Genomic DNA, 22,151 nt, shown 5'->3' with positions numbered 1-22,151 from the left:
CACCGAAACGAAGACAAGGCAGACCTCATGCCCTGCCCACAGAGACCGTGGAGCATTGTGGACGATGGACGTAAAAACTAGCACGAACTCAGCTGAAGGAATCACTCATGATTTCCAACGAGCTACCAACAGCACAATGACTGTGCTTAAGGAATTAAAAATAATGAGGCACAATCGCCAAGGATATCCTCATAAGCCACACATTTCTGCAGTCAATGCCAAACGATGATTGAGTTGACGTAAAGTGCGACGCCCTAGACAGTGGATGAGTGCAAACGGGTGATTTGAAGTGATTAATCACTCTGTATCCTACGGCAATCCCATGAAAGCATTTGAATTTTACGAAAGCCTGGAGAACGTTTACTGCCATCACACACAGTGCCAAAAGTGGAGGAGGTTGTGTTAGGACATGGGGGTGTTTTTCTTGCTTGGGATGTGGTCCCCTTATTGTGCTTAAGAAAACGCTACATGCGAAAGGATAAGAATAGATTTTACAGAATTTTGTATTAGGTACAGTAGAAGAACAATTAGGAGACAATAACCTTTTTGTATCAGCATGACAATGCATCCTGTTACAAAGGAGCATATGTGAGGCAATTGTTTGTGGATAGTAACATTCCAGATATGGACTGGCCTACCCAGAGTCCCGACGTGAACCCAATAACGTACCTTTGGGATGAATCAGAACGTCGATTCCGCTCCAGAGCCGAGCATCCAAAGTGTGACTACTGGTTTCGGCTCTTCGAGAAAAATGGACTGCCATTCCTCCACAGACATTCAGATACCTCATTGAAAGGGTCCCCAGAAAAGCTGAAGCTGTTACAAAGGTGAATGCAACGGCCTTGCCGCAGTGGATACACAGGATCCCGTGAGATCACCGAAGTTAAGCGCTGTCGGGCGTGGTCGGCACTTGGATGAGTGACCATCCAGGCCGCCATGCGCTGTTGCCATTTTTAGGGGTGCACTCTGCCTCATGATGGCAATTGAGGAGCTACTCGACCGAATAGTAGCGCCTTCGGTCGAGAATACCATCATAACGACTGGGAGAGGGGTGTGCTGAACCCCAGGCAGCTCCAATCCGCATCCTCCCTGAGGATGACACGGCGGTCGGATCGTCCCGGTAGGCCACTCGTGGCCTGAAGACGGAGTGCTATAAAGGTGAAGGCTGGACATTTCCTATATTAACATCCACTAATAGGCGTCCATAGAGTTATGATCAATGTAAAAGGCGGTACTCCTGAGGCAGTCCAATGTATGAAGGTCCGGGGGAGGGGGGGCGGCTTCCTGTGACAACGTGAAGCAAATCTTCTTGAAAGCGAAACCTGTCGCCTAAATGTTGGCAGTACATTGGAGGATATTGTCCCGGATCACAGGGTCCCGGGTTCGATTCCTGGCCAGGTTGGGGATTTTCGCTGCCCAGGGACTGGGTGTTTGTGTTGTCCTCATCATTTTACCATCATCATTCGTGACAGCGGTTCTATTGGACTGTGTAAAAAATTGGACTGTGAAAAAATTGGGACTTCAGACGAGCGCTGATGAATGCGCAGTTGAGTGCCCCACAAACCAAACGTCATAATTATCATTATCACCATCATCGTGATACCGGCCCAGAAAATGACCAATCCGCTACCCTGTTGAACCTGTGCAGCTGCAAGTCTGAACATCGTTGTTACCTGAACCCTCCACACTCTTTTGTAATCTTTAGGCTTCAGATAAACTCTATACTTTTCGGCTAAGATAACCGATCGCCGTTGATCCAGATTCGATTCCAGGTGTTCCCTTACACACCATCTTCACCCGCCACAGGTCTGGGCAATTTCTACTGTTGGTCATAATGGACGCATAGAGATAAAATTGATCCAGTTAAGACGGTTGCGCCGTCCATTGTGACCGAGCGGTTCTAGGCACTTCAGTCCGGAACCACGCTGCTGCTACGGTCGCAGGTTCGAATCCTGCCTCGGGCATGGATGTGTATGATGTCCTTAGGTTAGTTAGGTTCAAGTTGTTCTAAGTCTAGGGGACTGATGACTTCAGATGTTAAGTCCCATAATGCTCAGAGCCATCTGAACCAGTTTTAAGACGGTTGCGTACTGTTTAGGTCGACACATTCTTCCCAGTTGCCTCCAGTAAGGCAGTTCGCTTCCATTATCCCCAAGATTCCGTGAGTTACAATTCTTAGGTAGCAGTAATCACCTAGTGGTTCAAATGGCTCTGAACACTATGGGACTCAACTTCTGAGGTCATTAGTCTCCTAGAACTTAGAACTACTTAAATCTAACTAAGCTAAGGACATCACACACATCCATGCCCGAGGCAGGATTCGAACCTGCGACCGTAGCGGTCTCGTGGTTCCAGACTGCAGCGCCTAGAACCGCACGGCTACATCACCTAGTGGTGGTGACCACGGGCGGCGACTATGAGCCAGATCTTTGGCGTTTGAAGTCAAACAGTAGCGGTTGAATGTTGGAAAAGTATCACTGTGGAATACCGGAAAGACAGGTTTGCTTTCTTCTCCATGACACGGGTAGTTATAAGGAATAACTTCTTGTGGTCAAAATATTAATAAGAAAGGAGTTTCTGCGTCAGTAAAATAACTAAACAGGTCACGAAACATGTGCGAAACGTTTTTGAGGAGTTTACGGGACGAGGCCATCGTCGACAAGGTAGTTTGTTACCACTTGGCAGTAAACGAGGAGCACTTGGCCGAAAGGTCGTGGTAATTGCCCTACGTTACGGCACTGGAAACACGAGAAAGTTTTGTTAATTCGTGTTACAACGAGGCCGTGTATTTGTTTTCCTTTTCTTGTGTTCTTGTGCTTATTTATTCATAGTTGTGAAAAATGGCTAGGGACTGCTTGTTGTGTGTGGGTGCGGGGGAAGTGGTGAGTGTTGGCAAACGGCTAGAAGCTGCGTTGGCTACTGTCGACAGGCTTCAGGATGCTGGCCCGGCTCCCGGCGGCGGTGGGGCGCCCGGCCTCCCCCAGCTGCCCTCGCCTTCGCCCGGCCACTCTGACGCTGCTGCGCCATCCGACGCGTCTGGTTCTAACCGCGCGCCTGCCCCAGTGCGCCTAAACAACAGGTACGAGGCGTTGTCTGTTGCGGAAGAGACGTCACAGCCAGCACGAGTCGCCCCGCCTATTGGGGCTGAGGCTGACCTTCGCGGAAGTGCTGAGAGTGTACAGAGGGCAAGATTGCCGGTTTCCGGGAGCTCCAGCTCTAGGCGGGTGATGCGGTATTCGAGGGAAATGTCGGTCCAAGAGTAGACCCCAGAGGTTGCTGTATTTATTTTTCAGGTTATCTCGTTCGGCGGCTCCGTGGAGTATAAATATCTATGGAATGAGCAAAGCCCACTGGGCATGTTCTCAACATCAAACCGGGCCAGTCACGTGATTTTGGGACAACACAGCGGCTCTGCATTTTGCGATAACAGCGAAACTATCACACGTATGCGCCTTGTATTCTGAACTTTTCTACATGTTCGATTTTTTTTGGAAGAGCTATGGTGCAATATTGTCATTGTTGCGGATGTAGAGTCTAACAAGCCTACCACAACAAAGGTCAAAAATTAATTATGATTGTAGTGTTGCTCACGTTGCTAAATATTGCATTTTCGGGCAACAACAAAGTTATATTATGTGGCAGGTGTCATTAGAGCACAGTTAATACAGTCATTTCTTGAAATAATGTATAAACTAGGCACTCATCTTTTCGTGTTTCCCACGCTGGTCTCGTTGTGAACTCATGGCTCAATTGTCGAAAATCTAGGTAGTGATGATTCCAAGCTCGGATGTAAAGAGGCCTAGGTGTTATTCTACGATATTCAAAAGTTTTATAGATGTGTTTCATAAACCATTCTTGAAGATTAAACTTTTGCAAGATAGGACAATGGTGATGTAAAAAAGTAATCAGCACTCCGAATTTAAGTTAGACTTACTTTTTATTACTTTTGTTGCAATACCAAGAAACACGTTCCAAAACATCACTTCACAATGTAAAACATACTTGAAAATATCTTCCTCACTGTTAAAGTTCACATTTCGTAAACCGACTACAATTTGCGTCTTTTTAACATGACGACCAAAGCATGACTCTCTAATAACCGCTTACGCGCCCAAAAATCAGAGTTACAAGTACGTCAAAGATCATAGTGACAAAAGAAATAATACACATAAGAATAATATCAGTGCAATATATACATATCGGTGTATTGAAGTACCTCTACATTAATGAAATCAAATCTAAATGTTGTCACAGAAATATGTTAACTACTTTACAGAAACACTGTAGAATATTGCTGGTATCGAGAGGCTGAGGTGAGGTGCCGTAATGGTTACGTAATTCAAGAGAGAAGTATGTGAAAGGTGAACCAGTTACTTTTCATACGTACGTACAACAAATGTATACTTCCAAATGTCATATTGATACGAGGCACTTCATATTTTGAAGAATATCGAGACACGGTATTAAGTCTTGTAATGTAGACATAACTTCTGCGATTTTCTGGCCATGTGTTTACGAGAAAAGTGCTAGATAAATTTGCGATTGTGTTCGAGTAAACTGTCAGTCAGTAGATACATATTGGTACTGTGTTCATATACAGATAAAATTTATTTATTCGTGACAGTCTCGTTAATTTACTCCAGTTTACGAACATTCTCAAACCCTTGTGTGTATCTAAGTATTTCTACTTGAGACTGTTTCCTACACAGTGCCACTGTAACGTAATTAATTAGAACAGAGATTCAACAATATGGATAGTAGAAAACAAAAAAATTCTTGGATGTCACTTCTTATCCCGTTACCGAAAGAACGCAAATAAAATTGAATCTTAGTTACGATACTGTGGCGAAAAAGCAAAATACCATAGCTGTGCAACTCTTTAACTTCAGTTTCTGGTATCAAATTGTAAAGTTGTCCATAAAACGCGTATGCAAAGTGTGATGTAGTCGGTCATACGACCACTCCGCGGCCTGCGAGATCGATCCGCCGTATGCGATTCTCTCGATATACGGAACAGAAGACGGCTGTGCTAGCCAAAGAGTACGCACCCAGTCGCAATACTTACGCTCGCCGCAAGGCCACTTCATGTATATCAGGAGAGTAGTGCAGTGGTGCCAGTCTACAGTTTGTAGCCGCGCTCAGTGGTCAGCCATCGCCGATGTCAGTCAGTCATCGTCTGCAGCTCAGTCATTGCTGCCATCAAGTCTTTGTAGCCCAGTTGTATAGTTTCGTAATAGTACTACAGTAAAGCCAACAGTACTAAGTTGTCAGTTATAAACAATTCTACGTTCTGTCATGTCGGCAGCCAAGTTAGTCTTCAAATTCACCGGATTCGACACTCGAGATTACGAGAGATTAAACCGTCACTGCAAGATTTGTGACTTGTAAATTATGTCATTCTACAGGCGCTGAGTCTAGTCGAATCTTCTATAATTGTCAACCAACATATCATGGACTACAGCAAAGTTAAGTAATATATACTTTCCTATTTTTTTACTCCTGCTGACTAATTGTGTTTTCCTGTTGTAGGTACCAATCATTCTTGGCAAAGTAGAACCCACGTTCCACCTCCTTGGCTATCCCATATTTGATACCTCATGTTGATTGACTCGGTTATGATGGAAGATCGAGAGCCATCACAAAGTTTCAGGGTTCTTCTGAAGCTGATTCATCTGTAGCCAGCGAATTAATGCCGCTCAAAATATGCTAAGAATTCATCATTTTGATGTGCAGCTCCTTGTATTGGCCGTGTCTGCAGTTAAAAATATTTTGGATTTGAGGTCCGCCAGTTATGCAAAACACCGTTTTTCTTTAACACCCAAACATGCATTAGATGGCACAGTGTTGCCGAAACATGTTTGGGTGTTAAAGAAAAACGGTGTTTTGCATAACTGGCGGACCTCAAATCCAAAATATGCTAAGAATTATACGGGCTAAATTGCGCCGTGGAAAAATCAAGTGGCTCGAGCTGTAAGAGATGTTGCGGGCAGAATTCTCGTTCTACGCATGTGAGTGCTCACCCCCATAGATATTTATACTCTAAGAGCGGCTCAACCACTGGCATTGAATGCTTAGGACGCAGCTGTCTACAGATGTGGTTCATGTCAGCGGTGACCCCTGTCGCATCGCTTCCCTTCGTCGACTAGATGAAGCGGGGAATACTGTTAGTCCTGTGGCGTGGATAAAGAGCTAGTGATTGATAACATCGTTTCATGGAGATGGGCGGAGATCTTAAACCGGGCTCTTGGTTAGTTTTGTAGCTATCTCAGTTGCACATGTATTGACCTAAACTATTGGGTGGGAAACTATAGGACACCAAGTTATGTCGGGTATGGGCAAGCCACAAAAACAGCTCCTATGGTAGCACAACACGTGTGGCGAGCAAATGTGAGATTCATACGATAGAGGACCACTTCTGTAAACATGCGTAACACATCTGTATGGCGCTTCCAACCAACATTAAGTAGTTCGCGTATGTTAACTATGGACGAAATGGAGCACATTTAGAGGAAAGTTTCGTAACTGTCATTAATGAACGATAATAAAGCCCACATTGTGCTTGCAACAGAAAACTGGCTTACGTGAAAAAATAAGTAACTACGTGTTTGTGTAATGAACGTATAGTAGTAGTCACTGTTTTGGCTCATCATAGTATTGTCGAGTGGCTAACGTAAATTTTATGGTCGTAGAACAATGAAACGTCTGTTGTAGAATCAGTGACTTCTGGTATTGAAAGAAACGTCTGAGAAAACAGGAATAAAATCAGCTAACACGAATGACAAGTATCTGAGTATCCAGCAGCAAACATTCAAGAAGACGGCCCAAGAACATTGTTGGGCTCGCATTAGATCAGTGTGTGCCATGCAAAATATTCAAATGTCGAAACATTAGCAATGGCCCTGTAGCACAGATACTAAGCACCATGTACACAGAAAATGATCCGTGATAGGTTCAGAGGAATACAAAACCTTGATCAGAAAAGAAAGCTACACAGAGAACAGAATGAACATGAACGTGAGACCAGCAACAGGAGAAGAAATCAATAATTCTGAAATCAAACATTTTTTCTGTTGATTTAAAAAAAATGCCCAACTGTTTGTAATACTATGTAAACTCAGTCAACGGATCAAAATTATCCACAGGTTGATAGTTGACTATACCGCCAACGAAACGGATGGAGCGGGAAGAGATTTTGTCGTGTCCTTTTAAAACGCATAATCTTTGTATTTGCCACAACCAATGTACGAAAATGTAAACAAAATTACGATACCAGTGACTTAACCACACTCTATCTCGGGCGGTGACAGACGTTCTGTATCACGTAAGGAATTAGTCCCAGAAAGTCGAAATGTGGACGTTCCGAGATGATTCAATGAACAACTTACGTCTCGCATGATGCCAATGAGGGTAAAATTCCGTCTGTTTGGAAACGTACCGACAATTCTGCTCGTGCACTATCCGAATGAAGTATAGAGCTTAAATCATACTGATTCGCTATGAATCCTCCACCAGACATCATTACGTGACTTCCCAACTGTGGATGTACGTATAGATGTAAAATAAAGTAGTGTATAAACAAAAACGGGGCTAAATGTATGTGTGCAGTAAAATGATGTGCTACAGTTTGCATCTATTTGTAATACCTATACTTTTATCCACTATTAGTGCGTTAATTATACGGTTTTCAGAACCCCTTGAAAAAAAAACTGTAGCAACCTTGTTTCGTCACTTTAATTATAGTAATGTTGTTAAACGTCTGCGTATTTACGTGACCGCCAGCTGTGGGTATTGATGTTGCAGCTCTTTAATGATGGACTAAATTATTTATTGGGCTGTGTTACAATGCATTAAGCTAATTGTAAAAAAGGTTAAGCAGTTTTATTCGTTAACAGGAATTGCGAACATTAATGTGACTAATGCCAGTTACTTCGTTAACGACATAGTGTTACATTAATATAAGGTAAGTGCACTATTCTTAAGGTTTTACAGGGGAGAAAAATCATAACAGCAACTTGCACAAAACAGTTTTCAAAGTTATTGGACACAGCTGGTGTGTGTGTGTGTGTGTGTGTTTGTGTTTTTGTGTTTGTGTTTATGATGGTGATGTTAAAACTTTCAACTGGCTGAATATACTGCGTATCACAATCAATATCGAGTACTTAGATGGATAGAATCATGCGATAAAATAAAAAAAAAGGTTCAGTAAATATAGGCCCTTAAACGGATCGTTCCCGAATGATTTCGAATTTTTAGTTGGTATCCGTATTTGGCTTCAACATAATATATTCCCCTAGTTCGTACAAATGTATTTGAAATGTACACTGTTAGTCGCCACTCCCTCGAACTGATGTTGCAGCAGACAGTTCAATACTAATCGGCTCAAAGAAAACGACCGTTAAAATCGACCCCGATCTAGGAATATTTGCGCTTAATGCGTTGTTAAATCCATGTGCGGCCATTAAATTACGACGCTAAGGATAAATAATTTTGGCTTGTCTGTGAAAGATAGTGTTATAAGCATTTTTCAAGGCATTTCTTTTCATCCATTTTTTTCTGTAGATTCGTTACTGAACAGTTCTCGAAGACCTGTAATACACAAATTCGGCTGTTATAACGTTTTCGTTGGACGTAAATCGATAAATCGATGTGCAATTACAAATTTATGGGGGCGTGAGAATAAGGAGAAATCTGGTGACATCAAAGGTGATGAATGGGACAGACCTTTGAACAATTTGAACTTCTAATCTCTGTTTTCCTACTGCTAAAGCTTAGGTGCATAGTATATCATTGTCTTGAGGAGAGATGATTTTTTGCTTAGGTTAATGAAACTTCATGTAGAGTATGTCCTCGTCCAGCTGGTCCAGAAGAGGTGCGTAATATTTCCAAGTATCAAAAAGAAAAAGCCAGAAAATATTGGCCGTAACCTTTCTGGCAGAAAATATAGAATACGTGTTTTATAGCATAGGGCCAACGACTTCTCCCCACAGATGTGATTGGTGTTCCGTTTCTGGCACGAAATGATGGCTCTACGATTCACCTACAGTAACAAAACGGGACATGGAATCAGTGAGATTATTTATCAAATGGCTCTGACGTCTTTCTGAATTCTTTCTCTCATTTGCATTTGGACCGACGTCAACAGATAAATCACCCATATTGCACAAAACTTCCACGTAGTTACATGTTACACTTTCCAGATTTTTCTGGTGCGTTAGCTATTTCACATACCTTTCATTTCAGACCTTCCAGTAATTTATTGTGCACTTCCTCAATGTTTTCATCTGTGGTGCCAGTTTTTAGACATCCTTCATGCAAACCACTTTCACGAGAATTATAGAACATACTAATCACTCGCCCATTTCTTAACCCCTGTAAATGAAGGAAACGATTCCCTATAAACCTTTACAAACTACACATGAACTTCTGTTGAGGATAATCCGTCCCAACAAAGGCAGTGTGACAGCAGTATATTTGAATTTATCCATTTCTACGTAACACACTCAATATGATTCATTCAAAAAAACTTCGCATATAAACCTACTTGGCATATAGCTACAGGGTGTCCCAGAAATGTTGGGACAAGCTTAGAGGGGTTGTAGAGGATGTCTTGATCAACAAATCGAAGATACGAACCCGTGTCCAGAAACATCATCCAACGAAACTACAGAGCGTCGAAATTATGTGCGCCGGCGCCTTGCTCTGGGGTAGTCCTTCGGCAGCAGCATTTTGTACACTGATGCAACGAGTTTGTTATTCAGAGATCGCAACCGACGGTCGCCTGTGGAGAAGATGGAGCTAGCTACTTTGTGCACAGATCTTGTCTCCGATGAATGCCTGTTGCCTTGACGAATGACGGTTTCGGACACGGGTTTCCGTCTGCAGTGTGTTTTTCTCCCGTATACCGAAAAAAATTGGGGGATTTTTGAGGGTTCAAGGAGAAAAAATAGATCCGATGGGGACCCATGACCTGAATCGTCATCCACTAAGGCAACGGAGCATCGCATTCATAGCAGACAAGACCTGTCTACGCAGGGGTTATCTTAATCTTCTCCCTTGGTGATCGTTTCAATTAATCGCGATCACTAATAACAAACAAGCGTACAAAATCACATTTGCAGCCGAAGGTTGGAGGGGGCTAGTGGCAGATGCCAGCGTCTATAACTTCAACACTAAGTACCGTCGTTGGATGACGTTTCTAGACAACGTTTCCTATCCTCGATTTGTTCCTCAACCATCCTCTATAACCCTTCGAAATTTGTCGCAACATTTCTGTGACACCCTGTATAGTTGACATTTGACTCACATTATTACTATGCGAGGTGGCAGGTTTTCCTTATCACTTCGTGCGAACAACAGGATGGTTGATACGATGTCTGTTAGCACTCGTCTCGGGTTCTTCGGCCGACGGTCGTTTAGCGATTTTCTGCAGTTTCGCCTGTGGGAGTGGCTCACACTATCAAAGAGCCACTCACTAACAAAGCAAGTTGAACCTTTGATAATGCTAGTCACTCGTGCTCGCGAAACGTGAGAAAAACTACTAAAGGACCAAGAGGTAGAACATAAAGAAACGTCTGTGAAAGCCTCAATCACTTTATGTAACGGGGTGATTTCACTGAAAAGGACTTCACCATCACCAGCCTGTATTACCCGGGCTTGTGTTCACACTCTGATGGCTTCATCGAAGATGGTGCCTTAAGTCCTAACCTTCTATCATTTGACTTGATACGGTTTTTAACAATATTAACAAACATGACAAAACACTATTTGACTGACATCAACACCGTGAGAGTGTCGTGTGGAGATCTTCTCTCATTGTTCACATGCACACGCCTCTACTAAGATATAATTCATTTAAAGATGTGGAACTCGTGTGAGCTCCAATGCATTTTGCCTTTTATGCTAGGCCCACAGAAGTAATTTTTTGTTCAGATAATGTGCCCTTCCTTCGGTTTAGCGCTGAAGATGTGACACATCGCGGAACACTCATACAATGTTATTAACATGGCCGTGTTCCGTCCGTTCACCTGTTTCTTAGTCTACAGCTCACATCAAGCAGTTCAGCATAGCGCCATCAAAGCGTCGGGAACAATTGGTTACGACTTTTTATATCGATGAAGCATTTCTAGTAAATTATCGGTAGAGCATGAGGCGTAGTTGAATGTTCCAACACAAAAAAAGGAACGACGCACCACAAAGGAATTATCACCTGAATGGGGCGGAAATCGATAGCTGTGACGTACATGTACAGACCAACAAATCATTACAAATTCAGAAAAAAGTGGAAGATTTGTTCAAGAGAGATACACTATGTGATGAAAAGTATCCGGCCACCCCCCCCCCTCCCCCCCCCCCCAAAAAAAATACGTTTTTCATATTAGGTGCATTGTGCTGCCACGTACTGCCACGAACGTCGGGAGTGAAGTTGACCATCATGCAGCCTATTGCGCACAGTCTGAGTCGTAACACAACGTCCTGTGGCTGCTCGAAAACTCGAAAAGCATTATTCAACATGGTGGCGTTGCTGTCAGGGTTCCTCCGAACCATAATCCGTACGTAGCGGTCATCCACTGCAGTAGTAGCCCTTGGACGGGCTGAGCGAGACATTTCATCGACATTTCCTGGTTCCTGTCGCTCTGTTTCTCCTCCATGTCCGAACAACATCGCTTTGGTTCACTCCTAGACTCCTGGACACTTTCCTTGTTGAGAGCCCTTCCTGGCACAAAGTAACAATGCGGACGCGATCGAACCGCGATATTGAGCGTCTGGGAATGGTTGAACTACAGACAACACGAGCCGTGTACCTCCTTCCTGGTGAAATGACTGGAACTGATCGGCTGTCTGAACCCGTCCATGTAATAGGGGGATGGTTGTTTACATCTTTGGGCGGGTGTAGTGATACGCCAAAGGGACTGTGTCTGTGATATAATATCCACAGACAACGTCTACCTCCAGGAGTTCTGGGAACCGGGGTGATGCAAGACTTTTCTTGTTGTGTGTATTTTATGAGCGTTCAGGACACCTGTTTCTACTTTGTAGTGTCCTGTGCTCGAACTAAAACACGAAATATATTTTCCCCATGTTGGTTATTCATGTCTGTTGGTTGATTACTTGAATGGTCGACATTGTATTGAGGGGACTGCAATCAAATAAAAGCTCTCTCTGCCACCGTACATCTTCCATAGTACAAACAGTACCGTAAGCATAATTATTTGTCTACTTCTCCCTTGAAATCGACATACATAACTGGTATAGTATTATTTCATCAGGATATGTTGTTTTTGAGACTCTAAAGCTCTTTTCTTCACACGCGTGTGCTAAATGCGCTTCCCGCTACGTTGACAGGACATCCTCTCTCGCGATCTTTCCGTTTCCGCGCTTTTATCTTACTGACAGACATAGCGTCTTCTCCTATTTTCACACACACACACACACACACACACACACACACACACACATAAACGGACAAAAATGTGGCAACTCCGCGAGAAATGTATGTTTAAACATAAATGCAGATGGTAGCAAAGCTACAGGCCTGCAGGTTGCGCTGTTGTTTTTGATCACGAAAGGCATATGTGCGACAAGTTTCAAGTGTCATTCGTGGTCAGAACACTGATCTGCGCAGTTTTCTGTGTATTACGTCAGAGCTACGTAAATTCCAACGTGGGCAAATTGTTGATGCTCGTAATGTGGGTGCCTCCGCAACCAAGGGAGCCGAAGTGTTCGATGCTTCAAGAGGACAGTACCGAAGGTTTATTCAGCATACAGGGAAAGCGGATAAAACATCATTGGTAACTTAAAACGTGGTCGAAAGCGTTTGTTGAGTGATCGTGACGGACGGTCATTGAAGAGCGTTGTGACGGAAAAATAATACGAGAGGTGCAAAAGTCAATACAGAACTGAACGCCGCACTCGCAAACCCTATCAGCACCAACATTAAACGAAGGAAGCTCCAAAAGCTGGGGTCTGCATGGCGATCTGGAATCACAAAATCACTCGTCAGTGATGCAAATGGCCGTAATAGGAAAATGTGGTGACTAAGCCATAAAATTTCGACTACGGACCAGTATAAGAGAGTCATTTGGTCAAGTCCTTGTTTCACACTATTCCCAAGTTCCGGTTGAGTTTGCGTTCGAAGAGTGAAATAAGGTAGGGGTTCCGTGATGATTTCGACAGCCATTTCGTAGTATTCAACGTGCCGTATGGTTACTCTGGAAGATAGCATTTCTTTCAAGGATTATGTGACCTTTTTAGATGATCAGATCCATACCATGGTACAATATTTGTTCCTCAGTGAAGACAACAGGGCCCCTTTTCACACAGATCACATCGTCTTGGACCTGTTTTGTGATCACAAGTATGACTTTTCGCATATAGTCTGTTCACCACATTCACCAGATCTCAATATTGTTGAGCCTCTTTGGTCTACTTTGTCGAGAAGGATGTGTGATCGCTATTCATCTCCAGCATCGTTGCCAGAACTTGCAGAAACAACTTTATAAGATTCCCTTGAAAACCGTTCAGGAAAAGTATTTATCGATTCGATATGAGTGGGAACTGTTCCGAATGCCAACGGTACTCCTGTACCGCATTAGGCATGGTAGATATTTTCAATTTCGTTTTTACAATGTGTAAGAGGAGACGGCACAATAACATTGCTCACTCCTTTTTTCATGGGACGCCAAGTGTCAACGGAAAGCGGCGGTTTCTTCCAAACACAAACAAACCATTTTTAAAGTAGGATCTTAAGTGCCTATTAACTGAGCGAGGTAGCGCAGTGGTTAGCACACTGGACTCGCATTCGGGAGGACGACGGTTCAATCCCGCGTCCGGCCATCCTGATTTAGGTTTTCAGTGATTTCCCTAAATCGCTCCAAAGCAAATGCCGGGATGGTTCCTCTGAAAGGGCACGGCCGACTTCCTTCCCCGTCCTTCCCTAATCCAATGACCTCGCAGTTTGGTCTCTTCCCCCAATCAACCCAACCCAAACTTAAGTGACTATTCGACAGTGTTTGTCCCAAATTAGTTCCAAGACTGAGAAGACCTGTTGGATTTGCAGTCGCAGACACCGCTGGCCAGGACGACACACGGGACGGTGTAAGTCGGGCAACGAAGGTCTGGGGAACAAAAGTTCTACTGGGTTGTACTGGTCCTGTCGATACGTATCGTTAAACTAGATACCACACTAGACTAATTTGGCATCGCTCTATCATATGGGCACGGAAAATCCCGATTTAAAAAACAATTTTGTTTCTAACGGGAATCAAATCGACGCTTTCTGTTGAAAATGGGCGTTGCATGAAAGATGTGATGAGCAATTTTTGTTTTTGCTGATTTCGGCTACACGTTGTAAGAACGAAACTGTAAATACCTGCCGATACAACGTAGAAAATGGGTCTGATGGCTCATAGGAAAGACAACCGGAATATATATTCTGAGGTGAGAAGAGTCATGGGATTCCTCCTAATATCGTGACGGACCTCCTGAGGTCCGGCATAGAGCAGCTCGACGTGACATCGACTTGACAAGGCGTTGGAAGTCATCTGCAGAAATAGTGCACCATGCTGCCTCTATAACCGTCCATAATCCCGAAAGTGTAGCAGGTGGACGATTTTCTGCACGAGCTGCCTACACTACGCTGCTCCGTTCTCTGTTGCAGTACTACTACGCGGTGTGGAATCGTTACCAGATTAGGTTAACGGAGTACATCCAGAAAGTTCAAAGAAGTGCGTCACGTCTTGTATTATCGAGAAATAGGGGAGTGCGTGTCACAGACATGATACAGGATATGGGTGGACATCGTTAAAATAAAACCGTTTTTCGTTGCGATGGAATCATCTCACGAAATTTCAGTCACCAAATTTCTCCTCCAATTGCTAAAATATTTCGTTGGCGCCGCGTACATAGGGAGAAACGATCATCTAAATAAAACAAGGGAAACAAGGCACGCATGGAAAGATATACACTACTGGCCATTAAAATTGCTACTCCAACAAGGTGACGTGCTACAGACGCGAAATTTAACAGATAGGAAGAAGATGACGTGATATGAAAATGATTAGCTATTCAGAGCATTCACACAAAGTTGGCGCCGGTGGCGACACCTACAACGTGCTGACAAGAGGAAAGTTTCCAACCGATTTCTCATACACAAACTACAGTTGACCGGCGTTGCCTGGTAAAACGTTGCTGTGATGCCTCGTGGAAGGAGCAGAAATGCGTACCATCACGTTTCCGACTTTGATAAAGGTCGGATTGTAGCCTATCGCGATTGCGGTTTATCGTATCGCGACATTACTGCTCGCGTTGGTCGAGATCCAATGACTGTTAGCAGAATATGAAATCGGTGGGTACAAGAGAGTAATACGGAACGCCATGCTGGATCGTAACGGGCTCGTATCACTAGCAGTCGAGATGACAGACATCTTATCCGCATGGCTGTAACGGATCGTGCGGCCACGTCTCGATCCCTGAGTCAACAGATGTGACGTTTGCGTGACAGTTGGACGACGTTTGCAGCAGCATGGACTATCAGCTCGGAGACCGTGGCTGCGGTTACCGTTGACGCTGCATCACAGACAGGAGCGCTTGCGATGGTGTACTCAACGACGAACCTGGGTGCACGAATGGCGAAACGCCATTTTTTCGGATGCATCCAGGTTCTGTTTACACCATCAAGATGGTCGGTCACATCCGTGTTTGGCGACATCGCGGTGAACGCACATTGGAAGCGTGTATTCGTCACCTCCATACTGGCGTATCACCCGGCGTGATGGTATGGGGTGCCATTGGTTACACGTCTCGGTCACCTCTTGTTCGCATTGATGGCAATTTGAACAGTGGACGTTACATTTCAGATGTGTTACGACCCGTGTCTCTACCCTTCTTCGATCCCGGCGAAACCCTACATTTCAGCATGATAATGCACGACCGCATGTTGCAGGTGCTGTACGGGCCTTTGTGAATACAGAAAATGTTCGACTGTTGCCCTGGCCAGCACATTCTCCAGATATCTCACCAATTGAAAACGTCCGGTCAATCGTGGCCGAGCAACTGGCTCGTCACAATACGCCAGTCACTACTCTTTATGAACTGTGGTATCGTGTCGAAGCTGCATGGGCAGCTGTACCTGTACACGCCATCCGAGCTCTGTTTGACTCAATGCCCAGGCGTATCAAGGCCGTTATTACGGCCAGAGGTGGTTGTTCTGGGTACTGATTTCTCAGGATCTATGGACCCAAATTGCATGAAAATGTAATCTCATGTCTGTTGAATTTCTTCTCGGTGTAGCAATTTTAATGGGCAGTAGTGTAGGTGTTCTTTACTTCCGCTCGCTGTTCGAGATTGGAAGAATAGAGAATTATTGTGAAAGTGGTTGGATGAACCCTCTGTCAGTCACTTAAGTGTACTTTGCAGGGTGTCCATGTAGATGCAGATATCGATGTTAACATTCTCGTCCCGTAAAAACTGGTGAAATTCGCCCTTCTGCGGACATAGTCCGGTCGCTTTGAACGTGCATATCGTCAGGTCATAGATATGGGCGTTATCCATGATGTCCCTGGTTTTTGACGCCATTGGCCTGGAGGACCGCCGTTGCTGCTTCGACGAGTGCCGGGCTTTGTCGGATAAGCTGGCGCAGTGCCCGCAGCAGCCTACTGAGTTAAGCTGGCGCCCGTTCCGGAGGCTGCGACGTTGTTCGTCACTGGGGTGCTGTCCACTGGCTGCGGCAAGTTGAAGAAATGTTCAAATGTGTGTGAAATCTTATGGGACTTGACTTTTAAGGACATCAGTCCCTAAGCTTACACACTACTTAACCTAAATTATCCTAAGGACACACACGCACACACACATGCACGCACTCACTCACACACACACACACACACACACACACACACACACACACACACATACCGAGGGAGGGCTCGAACCTCCGCCAGGACCAGCCGCACAGTCCATGACTGCAGCTCCTTTGCACCGCTCGGCCTATCCCGCGCGGCGGCTGCGGCATGTGTTCTGCACGCAGCGAAGGGGGCGTGTTGCTCTGTCTGAGGTCTGCGCCGTCCTCCTATGGCCTGTGGCCCAGTTGACTGCGCAGGCTTGTCGCTCGCAGATGGCCCCTCCTATCCGCATCATCGTCTGAGGATGACACGGCGGTCGGATGGTCCCGGTAGAGCACTCGTGGCCTGAAGACGGAGTGAAGGTAATGAACCGGTATTGGCCGGTTGAAGAACGTCGAAACAACGTGTAAGTGATAAGGTGTTGTACGTTCACACTTCATCACACAATGTATAGGTCCGAGGCTTGTTCGCTGTGTGTAGCAAGATAGGCCGCAATCTGTGGCAGACGTGCCGACAGAACACAGTATTCGTGCGTGCGAAAGTGTTTCGTTGCACACCAATCAGCGCACAGTCTTGAACATGGGGCTCCACAGTAGAAGACCCCAATGTGTTTCCGTGGTGACCGAACGACATAATCAGTTACTGCTGTAGCGGGCATGAAACTGTAGAGACTGGACCTTGGGGCAATGGAAGAGTGTTGCCTGGTCTGTTGAATCACGTTTCTTGTTACACTAGATCGACAGTCACTCCGGATACGCCTTCTTCCAAATGAATGGTGGTGGTGATTACTGTTTAACGTCCCGTCGACAACGAGGTCATTAGAGACGGAGCACAAGCTCGGGTTAGGGAAGGATTGAGAAGGAAATCGGCCGTGCCCTTTCAAAGGAACCATCCCGGCATTTGCCTGAAACGATGTAGGGAAATCACGGAAAACCTAAATCAGGATGGCCGGAGACGGGATTGAACCGTCGTCGAAATGAATGGCTGATCGAAAGATGCACCACACCATAGACGCAGAACAGGGAAGAGGGGCAGCACTATCTTTTAATGGGGGACATTGATTTGGACATACAGGGGACTTGTAGTAAAAAACACCATGACAGCTGAAGAGTGTGGGAATATTGTTGTCGACCACCTGCTTCTCTTCATGCTTAATGTTTTCCCCGATGGCAATTGCATCTTCCAGCAGGGTAACGGTCCTATTCACTAGGTGAGAATCGTGATACAGTGATCTAGGAGCATGATAGTGAACTCACGTTGATTGAAACCTTCCCGTCTCCTCTATATCTCTTTTGTTACGCAACCTTCCCTTCTACAGTAACCTATGAAACCTTCCCTTAGAATTTCTATCTCTTACTTAATGATAAAAAATGAAATCTTCGCCGGCCCTTGTGGCCGTGCGGTTCTAGGCGCTTCAGTTTGGAACCGCGTGAACGCTATGGTCGCAGGTTCGAATCATGCCTCGGGCATGAATATGTGTGACGTCCTTAGGTTAGTTAGGTTCAAGGGGACTGATGACCTCAGATGTTGAGTCCCATAGTGCTCAGAGCCATTTGAACCATTTTTTTTAAATCTTCCGTTTGAAATTAATTCTCTTTCTCAATCTTCGCATATAAATTTAAATGCTGCTTATGGCATATAAATTTAAATGCTGCATATTAAAAGTGATTTTCTGATTATTTCGACGAAACATAGAATGTGTCGTCGTCGTGGCCCTCAGTCGTTACCTGCAATAACCCAAAACTGTTCCTTATCTTTTTTACTGTTACTGGATCGCCATCTGACTGCTACATCGAGCTGCGACATGAATATACTTACTCTGTTTTACTATACTCTATTAGCTGCTGGCGGGCTGTCATAATAAGTGGCTGTATTTATTACCAAAGCTGACGTTATTCTTTAACAGCAAAGCTGACGTTATTCTTTAATTAATTTGACTGAAGTTACGTAATTCATAGTTAAATCTTTTCTTGACAACAATAAAATTTTGCAAAGTTTTACGTTGATGGCTTTTGGGATGGATTGTAATCAGTAATGCAATATTGCTGGCAAAAATTAATTATATTCTGAATGAAATGATTTTACAGACGTTCAAATGGGACTTACTTTTACAATAATCTTACAACTAGCATTGCACAAACATACCTTCAGTAGTCTCGAGTTTCGCAAAGAAAATAATTCAATAGTATTAGTTCCTCTTATGATAATAGTTAGTTGATGTCTCTGTACATCCGTTTATGATCTCTTGTAAATCATAGCTGGTGGCTGGCAGGCACACCGCTCCTCTTAACCTCTCGCTTCAGACCTGCTACCGACTCGCTTCACATCTCACTTACTACTGACTTCCTACGAACGCTAAAGTGCGGTCTCTCCAGCCAACAATGCTTTCTGGTGCAGACAACCCCTGCTACCATTACAAAATGTATCACTGCTCGGTCTTTCCCGCTCTTTTCTTAAAATGTATCCATACGCGGTCTCTCTCGCCCTTTTTAAAATAGTATCAATGTGCGGTCTCTCCCGCCAACAATAGTTTGGTGCAGACATTCCCTGCTACAACAATTATTTCCAAAATGACAAATATTAATTATTCCTACTTAATCCTATTAATAAAATGTAAAAATCTTTCATAAATTGTGGTTTACCAATAGACAATAGAAACATACATGTCTTACATGATAACTGTGGCACCAAATTCGCCTTATCTGAACCCCATAGGACACATCTGAGGCGCTATCGGGCGCCAGTTCCGCTTTCACAATTAGCCCACAACCTATCATGCTTAGACATCCGAAGCCACATACTTCCGGAAAACTACCGAGTGTTTTCGAATCGATGCCACATAAAACTGCTTGCATATTGCGTTCTAAAGATGAATCAACACTCAAGTAAACCGGTGGCTCATTTGTGTGTAATATACAGGGTGAACCAGAATTTGTAGTCCTACCCTCCCACACGTCACTGTTAAAATTCTCTGTGTTTGCACAGATATTGAAAGCTTAGAGATATACAAAAGAATAACTTTTTACTTATCTTTCATATACGTTGTTGTTGTCGATGGCTCAAAGTCTTGTCTAGGGGTACATTCTTGCAGCTGAAATTTCGATTTTGTAGGTTCCTTATGACTAAATAACTGATGAATATTTGCCTGTATTTTTCCTGAATTTTATTCTTTGTCACATATTTCAACAGCACACCGTTTTTTCACTTCCCACATTCAAAAACACCAATAATTACACTGTCGGTGACAAACTCAGAAAAACGTCTGCTACCATCAGAGGCATACCCACCACTACTTACATTCTGCGGTACTCACTTTATTCCAAAGAGTTTACAAAGCAAAACAATTGACAAACTTTCTTTAGCAAAGAAGAACCTTCATCAAATTATATCAAGTATTTTAAAAATGTGAGGGTTGGAACTTAAATAGTTGCAACTATTTATTGACAACTGGTAACTATTACTGTCCTTCAGAGTAGTCACCAGCGTTGTGTAGAACCCGTTGCCAGCGATGTGGAAAGCGTAGTATACCGTTAGCAGAGCCTGTTCTGTTGATGATGCGAATGGAGCGGTCTACTGCCTGTAGAATCTTTGAAACAGTTCTGAAGCGAATGCCACGAAGTGGTTCCTTCGTCTTGGGAATCAAATCAAAGTCACAAGAACTTACTTCAGGGGAGTAAGATGGATGGTACAGTACTTCCCAGTCCCACCGACCGAACAGAGCAGCCACAGCTTGCGCTATATGCGCCCGCGCATTGTCGTGCAAAATGATGGGTGAGTTTGCTTCGCAAAGCTGGTCGCAAGGTGATGCTCCAAAAACGAACAGTAATACTGTGCATTCAAGGTCCGCCGTGGAGGAACGTAATGCATTAGGATAACACCATCACAGTCGTACACGAGAATCACCATAACTTTAGACCGCTCCATTCGCACCATCAACAGAACAGGCTCTGCTAACTGTATACTACGCCTTCCACATCGCCGGCAACGGGCTCTACACAACGTTGCTGACTACTTTTACGGACAGTAACAGGTGCAAACATGTAACTCTTCTGTATCGGTTGTGAATAAATAGTTGCCAACCGTCGTAAATACAGATATACACTACTGGCCATTAAAATTTCTACACCAATAATAAATGCAGATGATAAACGCGTATTCATTAGACAAACATATTATGCTAGAACTGACATGTTATTACATTTTCACGCAATTCAGGTGCATACATCCTGAGAAATCAGTACCCAGAACAACCACCTCTGGCCGTAATAACGGCCTTGATACGCCTGCACATTGAGTCAAACAGAGCTTGGATGGGCATGTGCCCATGCAGCTTCAACACGATACCACAGATCATCAAGAGTAGTGACTGGCGTTTTCAGTTGGTGAGAGATCTGGAGAATGTGCTGGCCAGGGCAGCAGTCGAACATTTTCTATATCCAGGAGGGCCCGTACCGGGCCTGCAACATGCGGTCGTGCATTATCCTGCTGAAATGTAGGGTTTAGCAGGGATCGAATGAAGGGTACAGCCATGGCTCGTAACACACATGAAATGTAACGTCCACTGTTCAAAGTGCCGTCAATGTGAACAAGAGTTGACCGAGACATGTAACCAATGAAACCCCATACCATCACGCCGGGTGATACGCCAGTATGGCGATGACGAATACATGCTTCCAATGTGCGTTCACCGCGATGTCGCCAAACACGAATGCGACCATCATGATACTGTAAACAGAACCTAGATTCATCCGAAAAATATGACGTTTTGCCATTCGTGATCCCAGGTTCGTCGTTGAGTACACCATCGCAGGCACTCCTGTCTTTGATGCAGCATCAAGGGTAACCGCAGCCATGGTCTCCGAGCTGATAGTCCATGCTGCTGCAAACGTAATCGAACTGTTCGTGCAGATGGTTGTTGTCTTGCAAACGTCCTCAACTGTTTACTCAGGGATCGAGATGTGGCTGCACGATCTGTTACAGCCATCCGGACAAGATGCCTGTCATCTCGACTGCTAGTGATACGAGGCCTTTGGGATCCAGCACGGCGTTCCGTATTACCCTCCTGAACCCACCGATTCCATATTCTGCTAACAGGCATCGGATCTGAACCAACGCAAAGAGCAATGTCGCGATACGATAAACCGCAATCGCGATAGGTTTAAATCCGACCTTTATCAAAGTCGGAAACGTGATGTTACGCATTTCTCCTCCTTACACGAGCAGCAGAACAATGTTTCACCAGGCAACGGCGGTCAACTACTGTTTGTGTATGAGAAATCGGTTGGAAACTTTGCTCATGTCAGCAAGTTGTAGGTG

The 22,151-nt window shown here is 44.4% G+C and overlaps 1 protein-coding gene across 1 annotated transcript in view; it reads left to right on the top strand.

The window, feature by feature from the left end:
• LOC126299606 (calcium/calmodulin-dependent protein kinase type 1-like) overlaps positions 1-22,151 on the top strand; it is a 1,453,155-nt gene that overhangs the window by 1,006,009 nt on the left and 424,995 nt on the right. The window contains exon 3 of the mRNA XM_049991637.1: positions 2,930-3,079. Coding sequence (XP_049847594.1) covers positions 2,930-3,079 — 150 coding nt within the window. The remainder of the gene's footprint in view (positions 1-2,929; positions 3,080-22,151) is intronic.

The sequence above is a fragment of the Schistocerca gregaria genome, chromosome X (assembly GCF_023897955.1).
Source record: "Schistocerca gregaria isolate iqSchGreg1 chromosome X, iqSchGreg1.2, whole genome shotgun sequence".
NCBI classification, from domain to species: Eukaryota; Metazoa; Arthropoda; class Insecta; order Orthoptera; family Acrididae; genus Schistocerca; species Schistocerca gregaria.
Note: the sequence above shows the minus strand (reverse complement) of the source record. Positions and strands in the feature narration are given on the sequence as shown.